Genomic DNA, 27,421 nt, shown 5'->3' with positions numbered 1-27,421 from the left:
TACAGAGCTCTGCAATTAAACATATCTTTGATGTGTTTTTTTACTAGTAAAAATTGAATTATAGATCTCTGTAATTGCATTTTTACTAGTAAGAATTAAATTAGAGAGCTCTCTATTCGTAATTGTTACTAGTAAAAATGTAACTGAAGAGCTCTCTAATTGGAATTATTACTAGTAAAAATTGATTTAGAGAGCTCTCTAACTGGAATTGTTACTAGTAAAAAATCAGATGTAGAGCTCTGTAATTAAAAATAAATGGAAGTCAATGGAGACATATGACTAGTAAAAAATAATTTGTAGAGCTCTCTAATTGGAATTGTTACTAGTAAAAATGTAACTGAAGAGCTCTCTAATTGGAATTATTACTAGTAAAAATTGATTTAGAGAGCTCTCTAATTGTAATTCTTACTAGTAAAAAAATCAGTTGTAGAGCTCTGTAATTAAAAATAAATGGAAGTCAATGGAGACATATGACTAGTAAAAAATAATTTGTAGAGGTCTCTAATTGGAATTGTTACTAGTAATAATTGAATTTGAGAGCTCTCTAATTATAATTGTTACTAGTAAGAATTGAATTAGAGAGCTCTCTAATATGCATTGTTACTAGTAAAAATGTAATTATAGAGCTCTCTAATTGAATTATTGCTAGTAAAACTACTATTAGGACGAGTAACACTTAGGCCGCGATCACACCGAACGCGTTTTTGCAGTTGGAGGCGCCTCTTTTGAATGGTTTTCTGTTGGCAGTGAGCGTTCTACGCGCTGCTTATGCGCACCGGGCGCCTTGCGTTTTCACCGCCTGCTGCGCCTCGCGTTTTTGCAGGAGCGCTCTGAGCGCCTGAAGTTGAAAAAAAATCAACTCTGAGCGGAAAAACGCCCGACGTCATTCGCGTTCTTTTCCATTGTCCAATCGAATGTATGGAGAGGCGGGCCTTCTGTTGTGGTGACGGAATTTTACCGTTGCTTAAAAAGTCCGGAGACTGCAAGAAATAGAGGAGAAACTTTTGGTGTCTATCGTGGGTAACCCGGAGCTGTATTATTTAGGGTTTCTGCTAATATGACAGTTTATTTAACAGCAAAAAACTAAGATTTTAGAGCGCTCGCGCTATAATCCTTTGATTTGACTGACAGGACAGCTGTTTTGGTCGTTGCTTAGCAACATAAAAAAAAAACCGCAGCACACTGCTCTTTTATTAAAAGTCACCAAAAAAGGCAGTGCTGTGCGCCTCGCGTTTTTAGAACTAAAAGACGCGTTCGGTGTGATCGGGCCCTTAGAATATTTTAAGCTAAAACGGCTTGCCATACATTATCCTTTAACAAAACTCTCTGTATTCCAAGTGTGCATGAATATTTGCAAGGACATGAGGATAATATGAAAATGGCTAAATGTTGGAAAATGTATTGGTCTGGCTGACATACCAGGTCTGTTACTATTTGTTTCCTCACAGCAAACCCAAACAGGAAACAAAATTAGTTAAAGATGTGGGAACCTCATTTGCCTGACATAAGGGCTGAGTATGTGTTTTATAACAACTTTAATATTATATGAATGGTCCCATAACATTTCTTCGATTTACATTCATAATATTTACAGTTCATTTTGAGGTGGAAATGGAACATTTCACAATTTGAACTACATTTGCAAACGCGTTGCTATGGCTTGTGTTGTCATGTTTTTTCAATAATGAAGTGACATCAGCAGATCGTGTTGCCGGGTCAAGTTTGTTAAAAACATTTAACTGTTTTCGCTCTGTTTTACCGGAGCCCACATCGATCAGGCGTAAAAATGAAAGAAGAACTGAAGCTCTTGCGATTGTTTTCTGCTGCAGATATCTGAGCCTCACTAAAGGGTTCTCTACTAACCGCGGCGCGTAATGCACAGAGCGCACGGGGAAGAATGGAGAGAAGACCTATAGAGTAGTCTAAATTCGCATGCATGCAATATATCTACATTACATGAAACTAATTTTAGACTGTCTTTAATATCAACGAGTATCATTCACTGCATTGACGAGTTTGGATATTAATGGTGTGCGTTTTACGCGGACCTGGATAAGTATTTTAAGAGGAATATCAGAGTGAACCGCGCGGTTGCGTTTTTTGAGGCAGTTTGCACGAGTAAGATGAGGTTGCATGCCATGGATACTCTACTGGCATTAATATTAGCGCTCACCCTGAGCGCATCATGGGGATGCCAATTGCCTCACGACTGGAGACCTCAGACTGAAGCGTGCCGCGCAGAGCTGGCAGAGATCATAGTCTTTGCCAAGGTGCTCGCTCTCCATAAGGAGTCCTACAGCGTGTACAACTATCTGCCGTGGCAGTACGACACGGATCTGTTCTTCTCCGCGGAGATCGAGCTGCTGTGCGATCAGGCATGGGGCAGCATGCTGGAGGTGCCAACCGGGTCCAGGTTCAATGTCAGCGGGTTGGGATATTTCCCTTGCTACTCCTACAGCGTCATGGAGAATAACTCATACTATTTCTTTTTAAGGTAAGATTAAATTACAGCGTGGATTTACTCATTTTAAAGGTTCACTTAGTAATTTATTTATTTATGTATTCATTTTTTGAACTTACTTCATTTAACTCACAGACAAAATAAATGATAAACAGCTTTAGTCCAAAGTGACAGCAGTTAGTAACCTTCATACATCCAGGCCTATAGTTGTCAGTAAAATATCCACTGATGCTTTCGAGACAAATTAGAGCACTGAACCCTGCTGAAAAAAACAGCATATGCTGGTTAGGTGTGTTTTGGTGCTGGGATGCTGGTTTAGCTGGTTTATGCTGGTCCTTTGCTGGTTTATGCTGGTCCTTTGCTGGTTTATGCTGGCCCTTTGCTGGTTTATGCTGGTCCTTTGCTGGTTTATGCTGGTCCTTTGCTGGTTTTTGCTGGTTTATGCTGGTCCTTTGCTGGTTTATGCTGGCCCTTTGCTGGTTTATGCTGGTCCTTTGCTGGTTTATGCTGGTCCTTTGCTGGTTTATGCTGGCCCTTTGCTGGTTTATGCTGGTCCTTTGCTGGTTTATGCTGGCCCTTTGCTGGTTTATGCTGGTCCTTTGCTGGTTTATGCTGGTCCTTTGCTGGTTTATGCTGGTTTATGCTGGTCCTGCTGTTTTCTTTCAGCAGGGAAATCATAAACTAGGCGAGTACAATGTGTTAAAGTTTAGCATGAGTCATCATATGAGATCACTTATACATAACATTAATTGGCTTATTAGGGATGGTGTTTTAAATTTTAGATAACAGGTTTTGGGATTTAGAGTTGTTTGACAGAAGGGTAAATATATATATATATATATATATATATATATATATATATATATATATATATACACTAACGTTCAAAAGTTTGGGGTCAGTAATTTTTTTTTTAAAAGAATTTAATAAATACTTTTATTCACCAAAGGATGTGTTAAATTGATCAAAAGTGATAGCAAAAACTTATATTGTTAGAAAATATTTACATTTTGAAGAAAGGCTGTTATTTTTAACTTTTAATTAATCGAAGAAACCAAAAAAAAAAGTAGCACAGGTTCCAAAAAAATATTTGGTAGCACAACTGTTTCTAACATTGACAATTCCAATAATAAATTAACATATTAGAATGATTTCTGAAGGATCATGTGACACTTAAGACTGGAGTAACAGCTGATAAAAATCCAGCTTTTCATCACAGGAATAAATTCTATTTTAAAGTATGTTAAAATAAAAAACATTATTTTATATTGTAAAAACATTTTGCAATATTACTGTTTTTTTCTGTATTTTTAATCAAATAAATGCAGCCTTTGATGAGCAGAAGAGACTTCTTTAAAGACTATTACAAGTCTTACTAACCCCAAACTTTTGAACGGTAGTGTATATATCCTTTTCCCATAAGCATGAGAGTTCACTATCAGAACATTGGCTTGGCTACAACTGTGCACAACTGTCTGACATCTGTGCTCATTGATAAGAACTTAAGCTTTTATTTGCACTTTTATAGCATAAGGCTTGAATGCCTTTTTTTACTTGCATTTCCTGTCTCACCCTATGTTCCAATCAGTTGTAGGATGTTTAACTCCCTAATGCAGCACTGTACTGGATTTATCACACTCAGCACTTTTCTGGCCAAGTCGTTACTGTGATAGTCAGCGCCTCACATACTGAATGTAAACTGATATCCCAGGGCTGACAATATAACCTGTTTTACCAAAGAAATTGCTTGTTGGACCATGAAAATTGTCCCTATTAGCTTTGATTTGGTTCACCTGTCTTGTTAATTTACTACACCACTGCCACTCCAATTTAAGTTGTTTGTTTCCTCAGTTTCAATGTCAGTCGATAACGTTACAATGTGTTTCATGTCTACTCCTCGTTTTGAGTTCTTTGTTTACTTTAAATAAATCATCTTTGATTATAGTCCTGTTTCCCGGTGTCTTCCTGGATCTACCTGGTGCAACTGTGACACAAGTAGGGGCACATGGCAGAGAGTGCAAACCAGACAGAGTAGTGCAAATGCAGACATATAGTGCAAATAGAGCGTGTAAGTATGATAAAGTGATAGAGAGCAGTCTTGTAACAGACAAGAGTCTTATGAGGTAGACTAACGCCGGTTTCACACTGCACGCGTAAGCAGAGCGTAAGCAGGGCGTGCGCAGCACGTAGGCAGAGCAGAAGCGGCGCGCATCCATTTTCCTTTCACACTGGAAGCGTTTTGTCGCGCGCAGCTGAACTGCAGCTTGTGTACTTCCAATATAGACAAGTATTGTTCATTCAGTCACGCATTTCAGGTGTTCTCCAAGAACTGTCATGTGCTTTGATTTGTGATATGTCGTAGATTTAAGTAGCAAACTAGAAACGCTAAAATATTGAATATATTTTTAGACAAAGATCGTCTTAATGATTACCAGTTAGGTTTATGATAATTATAGCAACAGTTTTTCAATAACAAAAAGAATATGTAAAATTATGGTATTTTTGGTATTTGTTTTACATTTGTTGCCATGACATGGTTAGATTCATATGATATTTTCATATTTTTTTTATGGTGGTTGTCCAACTTTGAGATAATCACCACGTTTATAATTAAACCATTATATTTAAAAACATGTTAAAACATATCATATAAAAATATAATTTGTTGGTTTTACCACTGTAAATCTATATTAAATAATTATATGATCTCCTTCAGTACTTTCAGAATCTTCTCTTTTAAAAAATGATTTTATTTCTGTATTTTTAAATGTTTTACATTAACATTTTAATGACAGTAGTATGTTTATTTACTCTTGTATATATCAAAACAAGCAGAAAATAGCCGAAATACACAATTACGGTAACTGTGAAACTACGTAAGCTGGCTATTTTTACAATGTTAACTACCTCATACCACTCTTACGGTGCGTTCACACTGGCACGAAGCGAGCGGGGCGAAGCGAGCGTTTTCAATTCATTCATGTGGAAGTTGAGCGTAAACGGTCGCGTGGTGCATTTTGGGATTGGAAGCGTTGCGGAGAAAGCGTTGAGAGCGGCTGAGAGCGTGAAAAGGTTGGGCATTCCTCAACTCTATGCAAATTTCGAGCGCAAAACGCCGGCGACAACCAATCGCTGTGAAGAGTAGGCAAGGCAAGATTATGACGCGTGTTTCTGAAACTGGTGGATTACTGAGCTGAAATCACATATTATTGAAAAAGTCAAGCAAAAGTAAATGTACTTTGCATGTTTTCATTATATGCTACAGTTTAGTTTTCGAACCGCCGTTTAAAAGAAGACAATGGAACATAAATAGGGTGTGAACATTGTTTTTCAGGGTGTGCTCAGCCCTAAATTAGACACTCCCCAAAGCAGTGGCGTTGTAGCGTTGCTAGCGGCACTGAGCGTGGATTTGACGCTGTAGTGTGAACGCACCGTTACGCCGGTTTCACACTGCACGCGTAAGCAGGGCGTAAGCAGCGCGTATTTTTTTCGGCGCCCATGTTAACAGATTACGGTGCGTTCACACTGGCACGTAGCGAGCGGGGCGAAGCGAGCGTTTTCAATTCATTCATGTGGAAGTTGAGCGTAAACGGTCGCGTGGTGCATTTTGGGATTGGAAGCGTTGCGGAGAAAGCGTTGAGAGCGGCTGAGAGCGTCAAAAGGTTGGGCATTCCTCAACTTTATGCAAATTTCGAGCGCAAAACGCCGGCGACAACCAATCGCTGTGAAGAGTAGGCAAGGCAAGATTATGACGCGTGTTTCTGAAACTGGTGGATTACTGAGCTAAAATCACATATTATTGAAAAAGTCAAGCAAAAGTAAATGTACTTTGCATGTTTTCATTATATGCTACAGTTTAGTTTTCGAACCGCCGTTAAAAGAAGACAATGGAACATAAATAGGGTATGAACATTGTTTTTCAGAGGTGTGCTCAGCCCTAAATTAGACACTCCCCAAAGCAGTGGCGTTGTAGCGTTGCTAGCGGCACTGAGCGTGGATTTGACGCTGTAGTGTGAACGCACCGTTACGGTGCGTTCACACTGGCACGTAGCGAGCGGGGCGAAGCGAGCGTTTTCAGTTCATTCATATGGAAGTTACGCGTAAACGGTCGCGTGGTGCATTTTGGGATTGGAAGCGGCCCGGAGAAAGCGTTGAGAGCAGCTGAGAGCGTCAAAAGGTTGGGCATTCCTCAACGTCATGCAAATCTCGAGCGCAAAACGCTGGGCGACAACCAATCGCTGTGAGAAGTAGGCAAGGCAACTATGACGCGTGTTTCCAAAACTGGTGGATTACTGAGCTGAAATCACATAGTATTGAAAAGCAAATGTACTTTGCATGTTTTCATTATATGCAAAAGTTTATTTTGCGAACCGCCATTAAAAAAGACAAATGAAGCGCAAACAGGCTGTAAACATTGTTTTTCAGAGGCGTGCTCAGCTCTAAATTTGACACTCCCCAAAGCAGTGGCGTTGTGGCATTGCCAGCGGCACTGAGCGTGGATTTGACGCTGTAGTGTGAACGCACCGTTACGCCGGTTTCACACTGCACGCGTAAGCAGGGCGTAAGCAGCGCGTATTTTTTTCGGCGCCCATGTTAACAGATTACGGTGCGTTCACACTGGCACGTAGCGAGCGGGGCGAAGCGAGCGTTTTCAATTCATTCATGTGGAAGTTGAGCGTAAACGGTCGCGTGGTGCATTTTGGGATTGGAAGCGTTGCGGAGAAAGCGTTGAGAGCGGCTGAGAGCGTCAAAAGGTTGGGCATTCCTCAACTTTATGCAAATTTCGAGCGCAAAACGCCGGCGACAACCAATCGCTGTGAAGAGTAGGCAAGGCAAGATTATGACGCGTGTTTCTGAAACTGGTGGATTACTGAGCTGAAATCATATATTATTGAAAAAGTCAAGCAAAAGTAAATGTACTTTGCATGTGTTCATTATATGCTACAGTTTAGTTTTCGAACTGCCGTTAGAAGAAGACAATGGAACATAAATTGGGTGTGAACATTGTTTTTCAGAGGTGTGCTCAGCCCTAAATTTGACACACCCCAAAGCAGTGGCGTTGAGGCGTTGCCAGCGGCACTGAGCGCATATTTAACGCTGTAGTGTGAACGCACCGTTAGAGCATTCACACCGCACGCAGGGACGGCGCGGCAGCGCGTAGCAGGAGCAGAGCAGAAGCGTCAGTGCCGCGATCGTTTTGGCGCCGAGTCTATTTTTGCTGCGACGCTTACGCTGGATTAAAGCCACAGTGCATCGATCTTGATCAAATATGACCTGATTCGCACGAAAAATAACAATTTCACCATAAAATCATGTATCACATGTATCACAATCACGGTTTAAAAGGCTCACCAGCAAAAATAATGCATTTGTTTGTAAATAATGTCTATAAATTAGCCTACTTGTTCAAAACAATCACGTAAGCAAAGTTTGTACTATTTTCTGCTTGTTTTGATATATACAAGAGTAAATAAACATACTACTGTCATTAAAATGTTAATGTAAAACATTTAAAAATACAGAAATAAAATCATTTTTAAAAGAGAAGATTCTGAAAGTACTGAAGGAGATCATATAATTATTTAATATAGATTTACAGTGGTAAAACCAACAAATTATATTTTTATATGATATGTTTTAACATGTTTTTAAATATAATGGTTTAATTATAAACGTGGTGATTATCTCAAAGTTGGACAACCACCATAAAAAAAATATGAAAATATCATATGAATCTAACCATGTCATGGCAACAAATGTAAAACAAATACCAAAATACCATAATTTTACATATTCTTTTTGTTATTGAAAAACTGTTGCTATAATTATCATAAACCTAACTGGTAATCATTAAGACGATCTTTGTCTAAAAATATATTCAATATTTTAGCGTTTCTAGTTTGCTACTTAAATCTACGACATATCACAAATCAAAGCACATGACAGTTCTTGGAGAACACCTGAAATGCGTGACTGAATGAACAATACTTGTCTATATTGGAAGTACACAAGCTGCACGCGACAAACGCTTCCAGTGTGAAAGGAAAATGGATGCGCGCCGCTTCTGCTCTGCCTACGTGCTGCGCACGCCCTGCTTACGCTCTGCTTACGCGTGCAGTGTGAAACCGGCGTAAGAGTGGTATGAGGTAGTTAACATTGTAAAAATAGCCAGCTTACGTAGTTTCACAGTTACCGTAATTGTGTATTTCGTCAGCTTATTTAGGTTAATAATTTTAGGCTAATAATAAAAGGCCAATCATATGATCAGGAGGTTAAAATAATCAGAAATCACACCTTTCAGAGGATGATAAGCATGTCCCAGCCAGGTTTGTCAGTTAAGTTGGGTTTCCTTAAACATTTCTGATGTGGTCTATGCGTACTTGCAGCACATTTGGATTTGTTTGTGTTGTGACTATTTGCAGCCCGTTTTTTTTTTTTTTTTTTTTTTTTTGCAGTGCGTTTCTTTATTTGTTTGTGCTGTGAGAATTTGCAGTTTTCTGTTTCTGTTTTTGCAGCACGTTTCTGTAATGACTAAAGTGGTTCATGATTAATTCACTCTTTGTTTCATGTTATTCTAAAATTACCTGACATCAATTCTCTGGAAAGATTGCCTGTCACATGATCTAACATAAAGAGTAAGAAAGAATTGAGGACACATGACCATAAGTATGATTCATATCTGTAGCACAATAGTACAGGATGAGTTACACTCATCTGAGTTTAGAATTTTTTTTAATTATTGTTGTTTATAATACATTATTAATATTCTTGAAATATATGTCAACCAGTCAAAATAAAGAACTTCAAAATGGGACAAAAAAAAAATTCCTGACAGTACTGTGCTATGAACATAAAATGCAGCTTTTCCCAATCAGTAAGAAAGCTAATAGATAGGTTATTAATTATTCCACTCTCAGAGACATATCAGTTCAAACAGCCCTGGAATTCCTTCCACTTGACTTAATTACACAAAGCACAGAGTGCCAAACTGCTGGGGTGACCTGAGGGCAGCAGGTTATGGGTTCAATGGAGTGCTAACAGGCTGTTTTGGAGTTTATGCTTACTGTTTTTGTCACTTATCTAAAGGAATAGTCTTTTGCTTGATAGCAGGTCAGCTCTAACCTCACCCCAACTGTCTCTACATTAGCCATGGTCTCTCAAAGTGCTTGGGGTGTTAAGCTTGACAGGTGTTTAGCTTTTGAAAAGGGGAGAGCGGGGCACAACCTAACACTTTTTGAATTTCGTGGTTTATGTAAATCCACGTGGGGTTCAGAGTACAATTTTCATCCACATTATTTTCACACTTGTCTAGTACAAATATATCACTTTGTTTCATATTTACAGTGTATACGTTTTTCGTTATTTACCTCAGAAGAAAGGAAGTGAAACGTGACAACATGCCCCGTAGGTGGGGTACATTGTAACATCTGAGGGGCACGTTGTAACACGACCATATGACAGCTTCAAATGTTATCTGATCCAATGAAAAAATATACACAACAAACTAAAATATTTTGTCAATAAAATACATGTGTTAACTTTTTCAAATAAAGTAATGACTTTTTTTTTATATATAAAAATAATCTAATTTTGGAGTTTGACAATGAACACATCGCAACAATGCTTGGAACGGCCCTGATCGCAACACACAGCTGTATAGTAGTTCAAAACAATGTGGACAAATAGATGAAACACATTTAGACATTCAGAAAAACACACACACAGCTCTCATAGAACACCACACACATAAATCAGCCAAAATGCTTTACATTTCTTGAAATAATGACGTCTGAACATTAAACATTGATTGTCAGCCTTTATTCACCTGTTTCTTGTGGTTTCTTATCAAAATCCTTAGAAGTAAATAGTGTAAATTGCATCGCTAATGTCACAGAATAGCATAGTTTCATAACAGCGGGGCATATTGTCACACAGTGTTACAGCGTTCCCCATCTGCGCCGCTGGAGTTTAAAGCAGGTTAATGTCTTCTGCTGGTTTGCCAAGCATTAATAAACTATCTAAACTGATAAATAACAAATTGGAGATTAAAATAATAGCAGATTTGTCTAATTTTAAGTGAATACTAAAAACTGAAATGAAAAGTTTACTTCAGCCAGAAATGTACTTTTACTATGGTAAAATAAATATTCAGCGATATCTTCAAAAGGCTTTTGAATTTTGGTGCTCTTTTTTCTCTGCATAGTGTTGCTATGGTAACTAGTAAATACCGTAAATTTGGTTATGCTAGCATGTGTGTAAATATTTAAACCACGTGTGTTACAATTAACCGCGCGTTAGTTTGTGCCCCACTCTACCCTACAGGTTTGGCCAGTTTCCATTACACCACTGTTCCCCTTCGGGAACGTCGAGCTGCGTCACTCCGTTTTGGGAACGCCTCCAGCGTGCCCACGCTCTGAATCACGTGTGAAATCAGTCCAATAGAGAGTTACCTATGACGTCACGGACGGGGTGACGTCAGGAACCAGGAAGCTATAAAGCACATGCGGTGAATGCAGCCGGCAGCTTCTGTCTTTCAGTCGCGCCCTGTGTGAATTGTTTGTCTGTCAGCACTGTTTTTCGAAGCCAGTTTGCTTCACTTTTATTTGAGTGCTGTCATAGATAGAGATGGGCGATAGCAAGCGTTTTAAGAAGTGTATTCCTCCGTGCCAACGTTATATCACGGCCGAGGATACACACGCTATGTGTGTTGCTTGCTTGGGAGTGAGGCATGCCCAGTCAGCCTTTGAGGAGGCTGACTGCGTGCATTGTTTGCGGCTTCCCCTCCGCACGCTTCGCTCCCGGAGGGCTCTTTTCGAGGAAGGAGCCCTCACCAGCGTTCCTTGCGGATCAGGTCCCGCTGCGGCTGAGGCCGAGCGGCGCTTGCATTCGTGGGGATCGCAACTGGATCTGGTATCGAGTTTGGAGACGGGCGAGCCCCTTTCTCCATCCTCCTCTGCCAGATCCATGCCTCTCTCTGGCGTAGAAGCCCGCTCGTCGGTTTCTTCTCGCCAGGAGGAGCACTCGCCGCTGCGTCTATCTTCCTCCGAGGAGGGAGATATGGATGTAGGCGAGCAGGCTGGGACCACGCCCGCCCAGCCACTCGAGTACGAGGAGCTAATGGAGGTGATCACCCGTGCTGTTGCTAAGCTCAACATCAGCTGGCCAGACGTGGTGACTGGAGAGCAGAAACCGACAAAGTTAAATGAGCGGTTTCTGCGCCCAAAAGCCCCACCTCCACGCCGAGGTCTGCCATTTTTCCCCGACCTCCACACTGAGGTGTCGAAGTCGTGGGGAAAGCCATTCTCGGCCCGTGTTCACACCCAATCTGCCTTCACATATTCCAACGTGGTGGGGGCTCGTGAGCACGGTTACGGGACGATGCCTCAGGTTGAGCAGACGCTTTCGAGCTATCTGTCCCCGAGTTCAGCATCGTCCCTAAAGACCTCGGCACTCCCCAGCAAGCCCTTAAGAACAACATCTTCTATGCTGGGGAAGGGCTACTCGGCAGCAGGTCAGGCCGCAGCCTGCCTTCACACCATGGCAGTGCTGCAAGCATACCAGGCCGACCTGCTGAAAGAGTTCGATGAAGGCGAGGACGGGGCGGCGGTCGATGTCAGCGAGCTGCGTCGCCACCACTGCGAGCCACCAAAGAGACCGCCCGTGCCATTGGGCGGTCTATGGCAGCCATGGTGGTCGCAGAGAGACACCTCTGGTTGACCCTGTCGGAGATGAGAGACCACGACAGGGCCGTCCTTCTCGATGCCCCGCTTGTCCAGTCTGGCCTGTTCGGCGACGCGGTCCCCTCCGTCGTCGACAGGTTCCAGCAGGCTCGTCAACAAGCGGCGGCATTCCAGAGGTTTCTTCCTCGCCGCTCGAGCTCTGGGGCTGCTGGACGGGAGCAGCCCCGCCCGAGTGCCCGCTCCTCGTACCGGGAAGAGCAAAAGCGGAGCGTCGCTACGCGGACTCCTCCTCGACATCAGGGGTCCCGTAGGCGCTCTAAGTCGGGGGCTTCTACGCCTAAGGACGACCTGAGGGCCGTCCTTCAGGCAAAGAGGTCCTCGGCGAAGAAGCCCTGACGCCAGTGGCTCTGGGCTTCGGAGGGCAGGCCCCCCTGGGCTAATAACATCTCCCCAGTGCCCTCTGGAGATCCGTTCGCTAACCCTGCCACCTCAGGTGCTTCAGGGCGCAGCGGTCTCCCGCGGTTTGTCCCCCCTGCATCCGCCCGTTCGCGTAGCGGGACAGGGGGACTCGCAAACTCTAGTACCACCAGAGGTCAGCCTCGAGAGGCTGATTCCCTTAGTAAATCATTTGGCAGCGTGGCAACTTCTGCCAAACGTGTCTCAGTGGGTCCTGCAAACAGTAAAAAGAGGTTACAAAATTCAGTTCGGCACTCGGCCGCCGCCCTTTCAGGGGATCACCACTACGGTCGTGGCCCCTCAGCAGGCTCTGGTGTTGGAACAAGAAGTAGAAACCCTTCTGAGGAAGGAGGCCATCGAGGTGGTCCCTCCTCATCTCGCAGAGAGCGGCTTTTACAGCCGCTACTTCATAGTTCCAAAGAAGGATGGAGGGTTACGTCCTTTTCTAGATCTCAGGCTGCTCAATCGCGCAGTGCTGAGACTCAAATTCAAGATGCTTACTATAAAGCAAGTCATTTCTCAAATCAGGTCCGAGGACTGGTTTGTCACAATAGACCTCAAGGACGCTTATTTCCATATCTCCATCCTTCCACAACACAGGAAGTTTCTCAGGTTCGCTTTTGGGGGCAAAGCTTACCAATACAGAGTCCTTCCTTTCGGTCTAGCACTCTCACCCCGGACTTTCACCAAGTGTGTAGATGCTGCGCTGGCTCCTCTGCGACTCCAGGGCATCAGCATATTAAACTACATAGACGACTGGCTCATTCTAGCGAAGTCGAGAGAACTGGCGGTTCGACATCGAGATGTCGTTCTCGCCCATATGAAGTCTCTGGGTTAAGACTGAACGCCAAGAAAAGTGTTCTTTCTCCAGTTCAGAGAACCACTTATCTCGGAGTAGTCTGGGATTCAACAACGATGCGGGCACAAATGTCTCCCGCTCGGGTAAAGTCAATCCTCCATGCAGTCATGAGAGTCAAAGAAGGCCGATCACTCACTGTAAAGCAGTTTCAAGTACTGCTCGGTCTCATGGCAGCCGCGTCCAATGTGATCCCTTTTGGCCTGCTGCATATGAGACCTTTACAGTGGTGGCTCAGAACCAAAGGGTTCTCCCTGAGGGGCAACCCATTCCGTTTGATCAAGGTCACGTGGCGCTGCCTTCGTGCCCTGAACATTTGGAAGAGAGTTTGGTTTCTGTCCCAAGGCCCGGTACTGGGAGCTCCTTGTCGTCGTGTAACACTAACGACAGATGCTTCGCTTACCGGGTGGGGAGCGGTCATGAGTGGCCACTCAGCCCAAGGTCTGTGGAGCGAGCACCATCTCAATTGGCACATCAATTGCCTGGAAATGCGTGCTGTGTTTTTAGCTCTAAAACACTTCCTACCAGACCTCACAGGGCACCACGTGTTAGTTTGCACCGACAACACATCAGTGGTCGCCTACATCAATCATCAGGGAGGTCTGTGTTTCTCTCCTAGACGGCCCGCCATGGGAAATCCCAGTCAGGAGAGATCTCCTCTCACAGGCAGGGGGGGCAATTCTGCACCCTCGCCCAGAGTTGTGGAAGCTGTGGGCGTGGCCCCTGAGGGGGCACGACTCCTAGACTCCGGTCTCTCAACTGAGGTGGTTGAGACCATCCTTCAATCCAGAGCTCCCTCTACGAGAAAGACGTACACCGGGAAGTGGAATATGTTTGTCGATTGGTGCAGGCAGCACCAAATCTCAAGACCTGGAATGGTCAAAGCACTGGATCTCCCCTATACTCCGGGCTCTATGGCCCTCCTCTCTGACGCTCCCTCTACGAGCAGAGCAGTCTAACTGTGTTTTGCTCCAGCAGACTCCTTGAAACTATTTTCTTCTTAAAACTGATTCGGGCTACTTTCGCCCTCTCTGCAATGGCCGAGGCCCTTTCCCGCTCTACAGCACTATTATGCTTAATAAGCAACAACTACACTGGGCTACTTTCGCCCTTCTCCTGGGGGGGCTGGAGCTATCACCAAAGGCTACTTTCGCCTTCTAAATACGGGCTACTTTCGCCCTCTACCTCGGGCTACTTTCGCCCCTTTAGCCACGGGCTACTTTCGTCCGTTGGCAAGTGAGACTGAGACCCTCGTTTCACTCGGGCCACTTCGGCCCTTCAGACAAGCTGACACTATCTGCTCTGGGCTACTTCCGCCCATATGTTCAGGTGGGCTGAGGCCCCCTCGTCTACCAGGGGCTACTGTCACCCCTTTTACTACGGGCTACTATCGCCCTCTACCTCGGGCTACTTCCGCCCTATTTCCAGCACGGCTGAGGCCGCAGTGTCATGCTTGGCAGCATTTATACTCTGGGCTACTTTCGCCCTTTTTCCACGGGCTACTTTCGCCCGCTTGCGAGTGAGGCTGAGGCCCTCGCACCACCCGGGCTACTTCCGCCCTGCTGGTATCCATTCACGGCTGAGGCCGCTTTATGCTTGAGAGCAACTATACTCAGGGCTACTTTCGCCCTTTTGACGAGAGAGGCTGAGGCCATCGCTCCACTCGGGCTACTTTCGCCCTTCTTCTAAGACGGCTAGGGCCGCACCTTACTCAGGGCTACTTTCGCCCTTTTTTCTTGGGCTACTTTCGCCCTTCTCTCTCCACCCGCTCCACACAGATCAGGGCTTGGAATTCTGGCGGCATGGGCATATCGTTCCCAAAGCGGAGTGACGCAGCTCGACGTTCCCGAAGGGGAACGCCTCGGGTTTCGTATGAAACCCTAGTTCCTCTAGGGAACGAGACGCTGCGTCGCTTACCACAATTCTGGCATCCCTGCAGCGCTCCTGGTGGCAGAAGCTGCCGGCTGCATTCACCGCATGTGCTTTATAGCTTCCTGGTTCCTGACGTCACCCCGTCCGTGACGTCATACGTAACTCTCTATTGGACTGATTTCACACGTGATTCAGAGCGTGGGCACGCTGGAGGCGTTCCCAAAGCGGAACGTCTCGTTCCCTAGAGGAACTAGGGTTTCATTCGGAACCCGAGGCGTTCTTTTGTTTCTTCCATCTCATCACCGATGTTGAATTAACACTAATTTAAAGGCACAGTTTTTGTACTTTTTGTAATTTTGATTTTAATTTCAAAATCGTACTAATCTGGATTTCAGAATCACTGCTTAATGAAGATGGATTGTCTCTCGTTTTTGATGTCTTGCATTTACAATAAAACCTTTGAAACTTGCCCTGATGTCATTCAGTGGACATATTCACTTAGGGTGCATGAGTTACTGTTCATAAATCATGTTTCACTTAGATAAATGTAAAAAAAAATTCTGTCATGAATGTATGCTGCAAGAGAACACTGAAATTGTCAGATGATGGTTTTGTTTGATAAACAGTCTGAGAACGGTCCAAAATTTAAGCAACTATTAATGTGATGAACTTCAACGCAAATCTATTATCTGTTCTACATTTTTAAACTGGCACTTCTTTTTTTGTTCTAACACACATATGAACCAGTTCCGTGTCAGTGATCTCAAACTGAAACACCTCAGGTTAGGTTAAAATCAATATGGATTACTAAATTAATGAGTCATACAGCCCATGTTTATTATTATTATTTATTTATTGTTCTCAATAACAACTCATTCCACTATAATTGTATTAAAAAGAGTACTCATGATATTCCGACATTCATGACATTTTCAGTGCTTAATTTTGGCGGTTTGAGAGAAAACAACAGAGTATAGTTTTGGAATTGAATGAGACTAAAATGACAGAAGTTTGAAGAGGAACTGATCCTTTACAACTAAAGCAAGATCAGTGGTGCTATCTTTATCATTACACTGGGTGCTGAATCAGCAAACATTTCCATTCTTATTTCTAGTAACTCATATTTCCTGGTAATGCTCCAAACAAGAATCTGCAAAGCCACTCTAAACTCAACATGGCATTCAGTGCCATAACTTAATTCTGAACTTTGCCTCAGTACACATGCAAAACTTTTTCTTTTAATGTCCCATATGTCATGAGTCTAAGCCATGAACCAATCAGACAGCTGGTTCCAGTTTGGCAAGACAATTCTCACCAGTCAACCCATCAAAAGCCTGAGAAACTGGAGACACTCTGCATGGAAACAATAATTAATGCAATATGGTGCACAGAACAACTACATCCAGGTTTCTTTAAGAGGCTCTTTATTTGGTACTCAGTACATTAAAAAGGTTATATTCTGGATAGAAAATGTGGAGGACAACAGGAAGAACTCTTCCTGTTCTAGAAGTTATTGGAAATTAGTTAACATCAAAATCCTACGCCTTGCCAGTATGAACATGTTTACTAAACAATTATCTTTTACTCATAGAGCCTCTTTTTAGAGTTTTTAGAGGGTAACACTCAGTCCTTTGAAATGTGTTTAGAAAATGAGATCTCTTTTTTTCTTGCCATCACTTTTCTTTAGGGAACATTTCTCCAAGAAATGCAATTCTGTCATAATTTACTCACTTTCACTTCTTTCAAAAACAAAGAAGAAAGAATCGACATGCTCCTAAAATATCAGTTCACAATGATTATTTCACGCTTCAAAATAATAGTCTTTCTAATGCATTACAGATATATTCCTTTTGGCTCTTTAAGGTACTCAACACCCATGGCCACTATGAACTGTCACTGTATGACAAAGAGAAGCATGGACATTCTGCAAAATATATCATTTTGTACTCCACAGAAAACAAACAACAGACAAATTTTTTTCAAACCTGCAGACTTAAGTTGAAATGGCCTTCCAGACTGAGTGCAAAATGATTCTGGAGCTTAGTTGAAATCCATCAGAGAATTCTGGAACTCTAGTTGGATCTAGATGTTCCAAGTCTGGCACTGAACACAGGTTTTGTAAAACCCCCTTCTGATGCCCCTCTAAAGAAGCTGAATTAGATCCAGATGGAGGGACTCTCTGCTGTCAAGGTCCAAAGCCAATGTTTCCGTCAGGGAAAACGGGATTTAGAAGCCAGGTGGAAAACTATTCACCTCAAACCCATTTCCCTCTCTGTGAGCAACAGTGTTTTGAAGCCAACAAACTTATGACCAAAGCTTACATATGATGTTATATGCCTTATCATATAGCATCAGGGGAAAAAAGATAGCAGTTTACCAGACTGTTCATTAAATTATTAAAATTAAATAAATACAAAATGCTATAAATGCCTCTTTGAAATTCTGTCTCTCTAACATAGGCTACACACATGCATTATAATTAAAAAATATACATTGTTGATTATAAATCAACTGCAAACCTTCAGCTTGCAAAAATTAGATTTTCTTGCAGGGTGATGGTGGCTGAATCACACACCAAATAAAGGAGGACAAGCATAGTTAAGAGTCCGTATGAAGAGGGTTTCTCAATCCCCTTACAATGTGCCAATGTAACCATGGTTTTTGTATTAATATTTTTAAAACCACCCTTGAAACTTTGATAACAGACTTTCCTCATTTCCTCACTGCTGGGAGGTGTGTGTGTATGTGTGAAAGTTTGCAAGACAGCAGGCCGAAACAGCAAGAGACCAGCCAAAGAACAGCTTTGAATCACAAGAAAAGCTTTCGCCATTCACAGTTTATTGAATTCTTCGCTCACACATATACAGAGACAAGAGAAAGAACAAAGAGGAAAGAATAAACCTCTTTAAGCTATTTGTTATGTTGATTACATTTATATTTTACCCATCACTATTTTTCTTTAAATGTAATACTTTTGCTAATGCTTTAGCAGCAATACAAATACAAGGGCAGCCCAAATGCAAAGACACACACATATAAAGAACACAAATAGACCTTTTCCATTGGTACCTCCCCTCTCCTTGGCCATTTGTCTGCCTAAAAATATACGGGTCATTGACATTAAGTTTCCAAAATGGTTGTGAACTGTTACATCGCTGAGGCACACAGGAGAAACAAAAACACACAATGAGAGTGCATAGCATGATTTTATTGTGGTAATTTTGCCTCTCATGTTTAATACACTCCCTATGGCGTGTACAAACAGGATTTTTTCCGCTAAGGTGTCGCTATAAGGTTGGTAAGGTGTTTAGAATTGTTTTGATCCTGCTAATGTAAAGGAAGCCAGCTGGTAAGAGCTGTGCAGGTAAATCTCACTCTCCTGATCTAAAGGGGCAGGGAACACGGTCTTTAGCATCTTTAGTTAGTCCTTGTTAGCATGCCTGCCTCCCATGCTCACATAGCTCTATGGCAGCCTATAGAACAGCTTACAGGAAAGTTATGGAGTTTAGGGTGTACTCACACTAGGCACGGTTGCCATGAACCGGGTCTGAGTACGATTGTCCCCCCTCCCCACTTCCCCTCTGGCCTGCACTCACATAGGCTTTCAGCATTCGTCCCGGAGCACACTTACGTCATTATGGTGTGACTGTTTCAGGATAAACGGGAAGAGCGGCGCTGTCACTGAACGCAATTTAGTCCATCGCTGTTTTTACTTTGTGGATAGTAGTTTTCAGTCGTTTGTTCGCGGTGGTTCACAGCCTATTGTAAAACAGGTCTATCGCCTTGGTGGCACGAAATTTTTCGCGCAATCGTGCTGCTCGTATGAGGAGGTTTGCAAGGTACCAGCTGAAGTGCAGCAAGGACTTTGCAGCTTTGATTACAGACTATAAAAACGTTGATTACCTCGCAAAAACGCGACGTCACTTGTCCTGTTCTGTGCTCCAGGACCAGCACGGTTAGCACTCACACTGCATGCGAACCGCGCCCGAGTCCAACTGAACCGTGCTCTGGCCCACCTCTTCCAAGTGGACCAGGGATGGCTAAACGAGCCACGCCCGGGCACAGTTCGGAGCACTCACACTAGTCAACCGAACCGCGCTTTGGTGGTCAAACGCACTCGGGCACAGTTCAAACTGCCTAGTGTGAGTACACCCTTAGTGCACAATTAGAGGCCAGTATCAACATTAACCACAGCAAGTTTGGAGTCTCTAACTCAAACTAACTAACTCTCTAGCATCTCCATTTCCAACTATCCCCAATTCCCTGCTAAAAAAAACAGCATATGCTGGTTAGGTGTGTTTTGATGCTGGGATGCTGGTTTTAGCTGGTTTATGCTGGTCATTTGCTGGTTTAAGTTGGTCCTTTGCTGGTTTATGCTGGTCCTTTGCTGATTTATGCTGGCCCTTTGCTGGTTTATGCTGGCCCTTTGCTGGTTTATGCCGGCCCTTTGCTGGTTTATGTTGGTCCTTTGCTGGTTTATGCTGGCCCTTTGCTGGTTTATGTTGGTCCTTTGCTGGTTTATGCTGGCCCTTTGCTGGTTTATGCTGGCCCTTTGCTGGTTTATGCTGGTCCTTTGCTGGTTTATGCTGGTCCTTTGCTGGTTTATGCTGGTCCTTTGCTGGTTTATGCTGGTCCTTTGCTGGTTTATGCTGGTCCTCTGCTGGTTTATGCTGGCCCATACCAACTTTTTTTTTTTGCCATAATAAGACCATATAATGCCATTTTGATTTATGTTGACCAACCAACTTTTTCTAACTCCTCCTAGACCATTTGTCCAATTTTCACCAAATTTGACTCAGATCATCTTCAGATCATGCTGGCAAAAAGTTATGGATTTCATGTCAATATACAAAACGGTTATCGTTTTAACGGATTGGCTGGAATGATGCTTAACTGCGTCTAAGGCTGTATCTCTGCAAAACCTCACACTGACCACGCCACATCAATTTGCCAACATCACCAACTGGTCAAAAGTGATAAACCATCAACTTATCATCAAAAATAATATTTAAAAAAAAATGGTAATAACTTTTGATTAAATAAGCTTTAGTGAACTCAAAATAATCCTTCGGTCATGCCAATTTTTGAACTTCCTGTCCACCATTTTTTTGTTTAAATTTCCCCTAGACCGTTTGTCTATTCTAGTCAGATCATCTTCAGATTGTGCTGACAAAGAGTCATAGATTTTATGTTGACAGATGAAACCGTTTATGTACAGGACCGCAACAAATTTGAGGCATGATGGCTCTGAGGCTGCATCTCTGCAAATCTTTGACATATTGACACCAAACTTTATTTGTGCCATTTTCACCTCACACTGACAACACCATATCAATTTGGTAACAGCGACATCAAACGGTCGACAGGGATAAAGCTTTCAATCATATTAATAATGACTGTATTTGATTCTTCAGCTATTTTGTTTAAAATCATAAATACGTCTTTAATTGCTAATTTAAGCAGTTAGTCTGATGCTTATTATTAATATTATTATTATTACTATTAATATTCTTTTACTTTTTGATAATTTATCATCCACTTTATGCAATTGTAAGTCACTTATTTTCTCAATAAGCCTGATCATTTATAATTGATGTCCATAGCACACACCATGTAGGAAGATATTGGGGTATGTCAAGTCATGTTTTAATCCAAACATAATTATTTGTCATAGTAATTAAGTTTATGTTGCATTTCTTCTCAGGATGGATGAAAACTACAGCATCATTCCTCACGGAGTCAACTTCCAGGACCCTATCTTCCCTGACACACCAGAGAACCATCGCATGTTTGCCAGCTTATTCCAGTTTTCCAACTGCACAGCTGGCACACAGGTTCACATGTACACCACAGACTGGGAGGTACAGGAGGACAATCGAGTGAGCAACTTTTATTATATTAATATAGTAATAGTAATAATAATAATAAACAGTAGATGCAACTTTCACCTGTTTTGGCTCCCTGATGGTTCCTTCAGTTGCCAAACTGAACTGTATTTAAATTTTTTGCTTTCTTTTACAAAGCATGTTGGTTGTGCACTTAACTGTTGAAAATAAGCAGAACAGTTAATACACTCCCTATGGGAGTGTTTATTATTTAGAAAAACACACACAAACACACACACACACACACATACACACACACACACACACACACACACACATATATATATAAACAGTAAGGTCAATAAGTATTTGATCACCTTATGATTTTGCAAGTTCTCTTATTTAGAAATCATAGAGGGGTCTACCATTTTCAGCATAGGTGCATTTCCACTGTGAGAGACAGAATCTAAAAATAAAAATCAGGAAATCACATTGTATGATTTTTTAACAATTTATTTGTGAATTACTGTGTCAGTATTTGATCACTTGCTTATCAGCCAGATTTCTGACCCTCAAAGACCTGTTATTTTGCTTTTAAATAGTCCAGCTACACTCTGCTCATGATTCTAAATTAGTAGCACGTGTTTGAGGTCGTTAGCTGTCATAAAGACAATTAATTTAATGTTTATTTAACCCAGAAAATGTTTCAAGATTAGGCGTAAATACAGAGTTCTGGTCAGTAAGGTTGATGTTTTCATTGTGATGAGTGTGTGGTTAATTTTAGCTGTGCGCAGTACAGTAATCAAATGACTAAATTATGATATTTGCTCAGATGGGTGCTGGAGTCAAGTCTCTGTACTTGCTCTGCCGCAGCAGCAGCAGCAACAACAACAACATAGCAGATCTATTCCGCCAAGACCAAATATATTAACATTTTCATTACATTAGCATGCCAATCCCTCCAGGGGTTGTCATGACAGAACTAGAATGTGCATTTTCATTCATGTTCTGTTGCTTGCTGTGTGCTTGTCTATATGCACTTTAATGGATAGTATTAGAGAAGCAGACACTTCATAGTAAGCAAAGAAGTGTGGAACGGCAGTCTTGCTTGTTCAGGTCTTTTGGATGTCTGTTTGTGGTTCTCTAGGCTTGTGAAAATAGATGAGGGACTCTAGCAGAAGTTTTTGTGGCTATTGCATGTTGAACAGTGGAAGATGTGCCTAAACATCAGCTAGTCTTCCACAAAAATCTCGCTAGAATAAGAAAGCAACTTCTTTTGAGAATCCAAACCAACTGACATTTTCAAGCCTATATTTTACTGTGAATTGGTGTTCACCATTAAGTGTAGTTTATGTCTGGGTCCAAGTCTCAAGAGAATTAAGAGAAATGATTGCTGGGATATTAACATTCCTCTATAGACATCTTTTCATCTTTAGCTTTTCATTTGCAAGAGAAAAGATGTTTCTTATAATGTTCGTATGTAAAAACTCTAAAACAGAGGTTCTCAGCCTTAAATCACAGCTCTGCATTGGCTTGTTGTATATTTCTAAGAATAGTTTCTTATAGATGTATATTTTTAACTGCTTTCTAACAAACACACACACACACACACACACACACACACACACACACACACACACACACACACTGTGGTTCAGTGTTGAACTGTTATGTCAACATTGGCTTGCATGAAATGGTCAGCTAATAAATAATACATTCCACTGTTCTTTTTAATGACTTTTGTCGAGAGTTTGGCTTCAATCAGGTCCTAAATTCACAAATGTTTCAGTTCTAGTAATGCAATCAGGATGGGTTAGGTTTACATTAATTGCCATTTTTTTGTATCAGTAATCAGTGCAGTCCAAGGCAATACAATAGTCATGCTCATTCATGATTTGTTCATATTACTTACATAAATTACATAAATACTTACAAGCAAAACATGTATAGAAAATAAACACATTCCAATAGTTTTCTGCCTTTAATGAACAGATAACCGAAAAGTTAAATGTCTGAAATGAATAATTCACCTTATTTACTCTTCATTAAGTCTGGGGAACATAAAAGCAGAATATTATAAGGATATGCTGCTCTCTCTTTTAAGGCAATTAACTAAATTCTTTCCAGCACAATTTTTTTTTTTTTTTTTTTTTTTGTGTGCTCCACATAAGACAGATCATCATTGAGGTTTAGAATGTTATAAATGTGATTAAATGATTTTTTTGGGTGAATTCTTGCTTTTAAACTGTCATCAGACAAGCAATCCTGGCTGCATTTTGAACAGGCCATCATATGAAGAAAATTTACAATAACATTTTCCATACCTTTACCATATGTCTGTGAGAGCAGTGAACAAAAGATTGATCCTCACAGGAATTGAAAGTAACAGCCAATAGAAATCAAGCCTGTCTTCTTCAGTTAACATTCATGTACAGAAAGGTTTGTTTAGACAACAATGTTTATATTGGCTATATTGGTTTCTTTTCTGCATTATATCCCCACTGATGCCAGAAGTACTTTTGTATGACCCCAGGGTAGTTTCCTAAATATATTCCACACTGATGCCAGTTTTTATATGTTTACATCACATAACTCTACAATCACATCTGACCTACACACGGGTTCAGGTGCAAGCAAGATGGTTTGAGCTACCCATGAAAATCCACACTTACAGGGAGAGCCCAGCTGTGACTAATTCACAGATGTAATAACTTTTAAGCAAGACACGAGAACACATGTGAGAGTCAAGCACTAAATGCTTTGCTTTCCCCAGGATTATAAAGTTACCATTATGTTACTAGAACAACAAATGCTTGAATTTGACTGATAATCAGAGTCTGATTACAGAATGCAGCCAAATTAATCATGTTCTCTCCCTACATCATGCTCCTTGTACTTTAAACCACATGCCTCATGTAAGTCAAGCAACAGATGGAGTTACACCAAGCTGTACTATTAAATAGATATGTTCTGAATGCCTGTGATTTTGCTTTTTGTGATTTTTTTTCTGGTGGAAGGTCATACGTATTTATACTTCAAATTGCCACAAAACATTCTGTCTGCTTTTGAAGTTCACTTTTGACTTTATACATATGGAAGCCAAACAGATTATGTAAATTTTACTTACCTCTTTTGTTTTCCTGTTTACTTCTTCCCTTCAGCTATGGTGCTCCAATGTGCAGAAGGCCTTATTTGAGGAGGAAGAGAAAGTCAAAAACCTCTCTCAAAAAGTGAAGATCCTCGAGAAGGCCAACAATCACCTCAGGGAAAAGGTGAAGAACATGAAACGTCTCTTGAGGCAGGCCAAACGAGAGACGGAAGAGCCGGTTCAAAGCTTCAAACAGCTTCATGAAGCTGAACCAGATTCACTACATCCACAACAGGACACCACCCAAGACCAGAAACCCACTCTCAGGAAAATACTGCCTAAAAAGCTTAAGAACTAAAAGCCATTTTTGCACTGGAGGAAATTTGATGATTGAAAATTGCGATGCATTGGCAGATCCAGAATCTATGAAGATAGCTGTGTAGCTGTTTCCACAGAGAGTAGGTTCTTACAGTGCCTTGCGAAATTATTCATACCACTTCATTTTTTTCACATTTTGTTATGTTGCTGCCTTATGTTAAACTACTTTAAATTATTTATTTTTTCCCACATCAATCTACACTCCCTACTCCATAATGGCAAAGCAAAAAATAGGTTTTTAACATTTGTGCAAATTTATTAAAAATAAAAAACTGAAAAGATCCCGTTGCATAAGTATTCATACCCTTTTCTGGGACACTCGAAATTTATCTCATGAGCATTCATATTGCTTCTAGATGTTCCTACACTTGGAGTGGAGTTAAACTGTGGCGAATTCATTTGAATGAGTCTGATTTAGAAAGACACACACCTCTCAGAAAAGGTCTAACAGCTGAAAATGCATATCAGAGCAAAAACCAAGTCCTGAGGTCAAGATAACTGCCTGTAGAGCTCAGAGACAGACTTGCGTTAAGGCGATGATCTAGGGAAGAGTTCAGAAACAAATCTGCTGCATTGAAGGTTGACAGAAGCATTCTCCATAATGGAAGACGATTGGAATAACTAGGACTCTAGAAAGTGTCTGCCAGCCCCCATCCAAGCTGACAGAGATGGAGAGGTGAAAAGGTGAGGCAAAGAATGGCAGATAATTGCCAAATGCAGATGTGCAAAGATGGTCAGATCAGACCCAAAAAGACTTGAGGCTGTAAAGGTGCTTCAACTATGTACTGAGTTAAGGGTATGAATACTTATGCAATCTACTTATTTCAGTGTTTTATTTTTAATACATTTGTAAAATGTGCAAATCTGGTTTTTGCTTTGTCGTTATTATGGTGTATGGAGTGTAGATTGATGTGGGGAAAAACTAATTTAAAGCAGTTTAACATAATGCTGCAACAAAACAAAATGTGACAAAAATGAAGGGGTATGAATACTTTTGCAAGGCACTGTATGTACAGTGAACCTTATTCTGTGGAGTATCCTTCAACATGGATAGAAAAAGAAATTAATCTTGCAAAGAGGTATTAGACTCTTTAAATTGTACTTAAATGACTTAACCGGTTTCGACAATTTTTTTTAAAATTATATAACGGACTTTATAAGATCATCAAAAACCACAATAAGAAAAAAGAGTATCATGATAATTTATCAAAAATGTGAAAATACTGATATACATTACCATTTTTAATGAGGTTTAAAACCAATAAAATCCACAACATTTTTGTGAAAACAGCAGATGTCATTGTTAATCAGGCAGAGCCTGACAAGATTTGATACAAATCAATTTAAATCACTTTTACTGTCACCTGTGCCTAGGTGAGTGAAATTCTTGGGATCATACTCCAGACAGTGCAGAGACAATTTACATATAGACAGTTAAATGCCTACAGGTTTATACAGAGTGGCAATGTGCAATATCTACACACAGTGTACAATTAGACATACTTAAGATACAGCTCATTGTCTTGAATCTGTTTGGCCAGGTGTTTATATTTGGCAAAGCATAGCAAAAATGACTTTTAGTCTACAAAAAAAACACACTTTTCCTATTACTGTAGAAGTCTTTCAGCAGAAAGTCCACATATATTTTCTAGTGCAAGACAGACTCAAAAATCTGGTGTTGAACTTTTGTTTGAAGGGTTCCACACATATTTGAACTTGTTGAAACTGAACTGGTTAAAATATAATCTCAAGAGCTGAATTACATTGTGTTCATAATTTAGGATCAGCTTTCTACATTTGAGTCCAATCTTTCATTTAATAATAAAGTTTTGTATTTGTTTCTTATTTTCCTATTAGGTTTATAATTGCAAACAGGGTGCTGAGCACCTAATATGTATCTTTTACTCAATGACGCTTATCTTGAAGTGAAAATGTTCATCATTTTAAAAACAATTTACTGACTTTTAAGGTTTTAAAAACTTTTTTAATACATACGTATTATCATTTCCTGTTTATCACATTCACATGTAACCCAATGAGTAATTAAATAAACACCCTTCCTTTTATATTTGTTCGTTACTTACTTACTTTTTGTCCAAATAATGTTTTCTAGACTGAGAATGGGCTTGATTGTCCCATGTAATTGGATAGAAGAAGAAGAAGAGGATTTATGTATTGCATGCAGAATGTACAATATTTCATTTAGTCCAACACTCTTCACTATTTAGTCCATGAGGCTTTAGAGACCTGAGATAGATATCTTTCTTTCTCTTATGTCACAACTCAGGAATTTGAAGCCCTTAGAGGAACATTGTTTCCAAACACATAAATACGTTGGCCAAATTTCTGACTCAGACATCGAATCATTTTAGACCTTAAAATAGGCTGAACTCTACTGAGGATACCAAAATGATTATGAAGGTTGTCTGTGTTTCTCCCTGCATTTCATAAAATGAAGATCATTTATGACTTATACAATGTGATGCTAAGCCAAGCATAAAGTGCAAAGTTAAAATGTTTCCTCAGATCCCAATCTTTCCTTTTTTTTTTTTTTTTTTTTTTTGGCAGATCCATTGCTTGATTAATATATTTTCAGGAGGTTCAAACCATATCATTTCCATACGTGTGTGTAACTGTTCATGAAAAGGTGTGTGTGTATGTGTATGTGTTAGGAAGAGTATCTTGGAATGACTGAGACTTGAAAAAAGCAAAACAAAACAAAAAATAACTTTTAAACATATTCTCTTTTGCGATTAACTAAGAAAAATGATCCTGTGTGAATGTATGAAGCGGAGAACTGTTTTG

At 40.9% G+C, this 27,421-nt stretch overlaps 1 protein-coding gene across 1 annotated transcript; it reads left to right on the top strand.

Annotated features, from left to right (window-relative positions):
* Positions 1-1,765: 1,765 nt before the first annotated feature.
* Positions 1,766-26,682, top strand: ccdc3b (coiled-coil domain containing 3b). Its single transcript, XM_073825934.1, has 3 exons — positions 1,766-2,494; positions 21,030-21,204; positions 24,312-26,682. The coding sequence occupies exons 1-3, from the start codon at positions 2,124-2,126 to the stop codon at positions 24,594-24,596; spliced, it is 831 nt and encodes a 276-aa protein (XP_073682035.1). The 5' UTR covers positions 1,766-2,123; the 3' UTR covers positions 24,597-26,682.
* The last annotated feature ends 739 nt before the right edge of the window (positions 26,683-27,421 follow it).

This window comes from Garra rufa, chromosome 20 (assembly GCF_049309525.1).
Source record: "Garra rufa chromosome 20, GarRuf1.0, whole genome shotgun sequence".
Lineage (NCBI taxonomy): Eukaryota > Metazoa > Chordata > Actinopteri > Cypriniformes > Cyprinidae > Garra > Garra rufa.
The sequence above is the reverse complement of the archived record's forward strand: the minus strand, read 5'-3'. Positions and strand labels throughout refer to the sequence as shown.

Excerpts from the sequence above, each read along its gene's own strand:
- ccdc3b (XM_073825934.1), top strand. The coding sequence starts at position 2,124 with ATGAGGTTGCATGCCATGGATACTCTACTGGCATTAATATTAGCGCTC. Across the intron at positions 2,495-21,029 it reads TCATACTATTTCTTTTTAAG|GATGGATGAAAACTACAGCA; the intron begins GTAAGATTAAAT and ends ATTTCTTCTCAG. Across the intron at positions 21,205-24,311 it reads AGGTACAGGAGGACAATCGA|CTATGGTGCTCCAATGTGCA; the intron begins GTGAGCAACTTT and ends TCTTCCCTTCAG.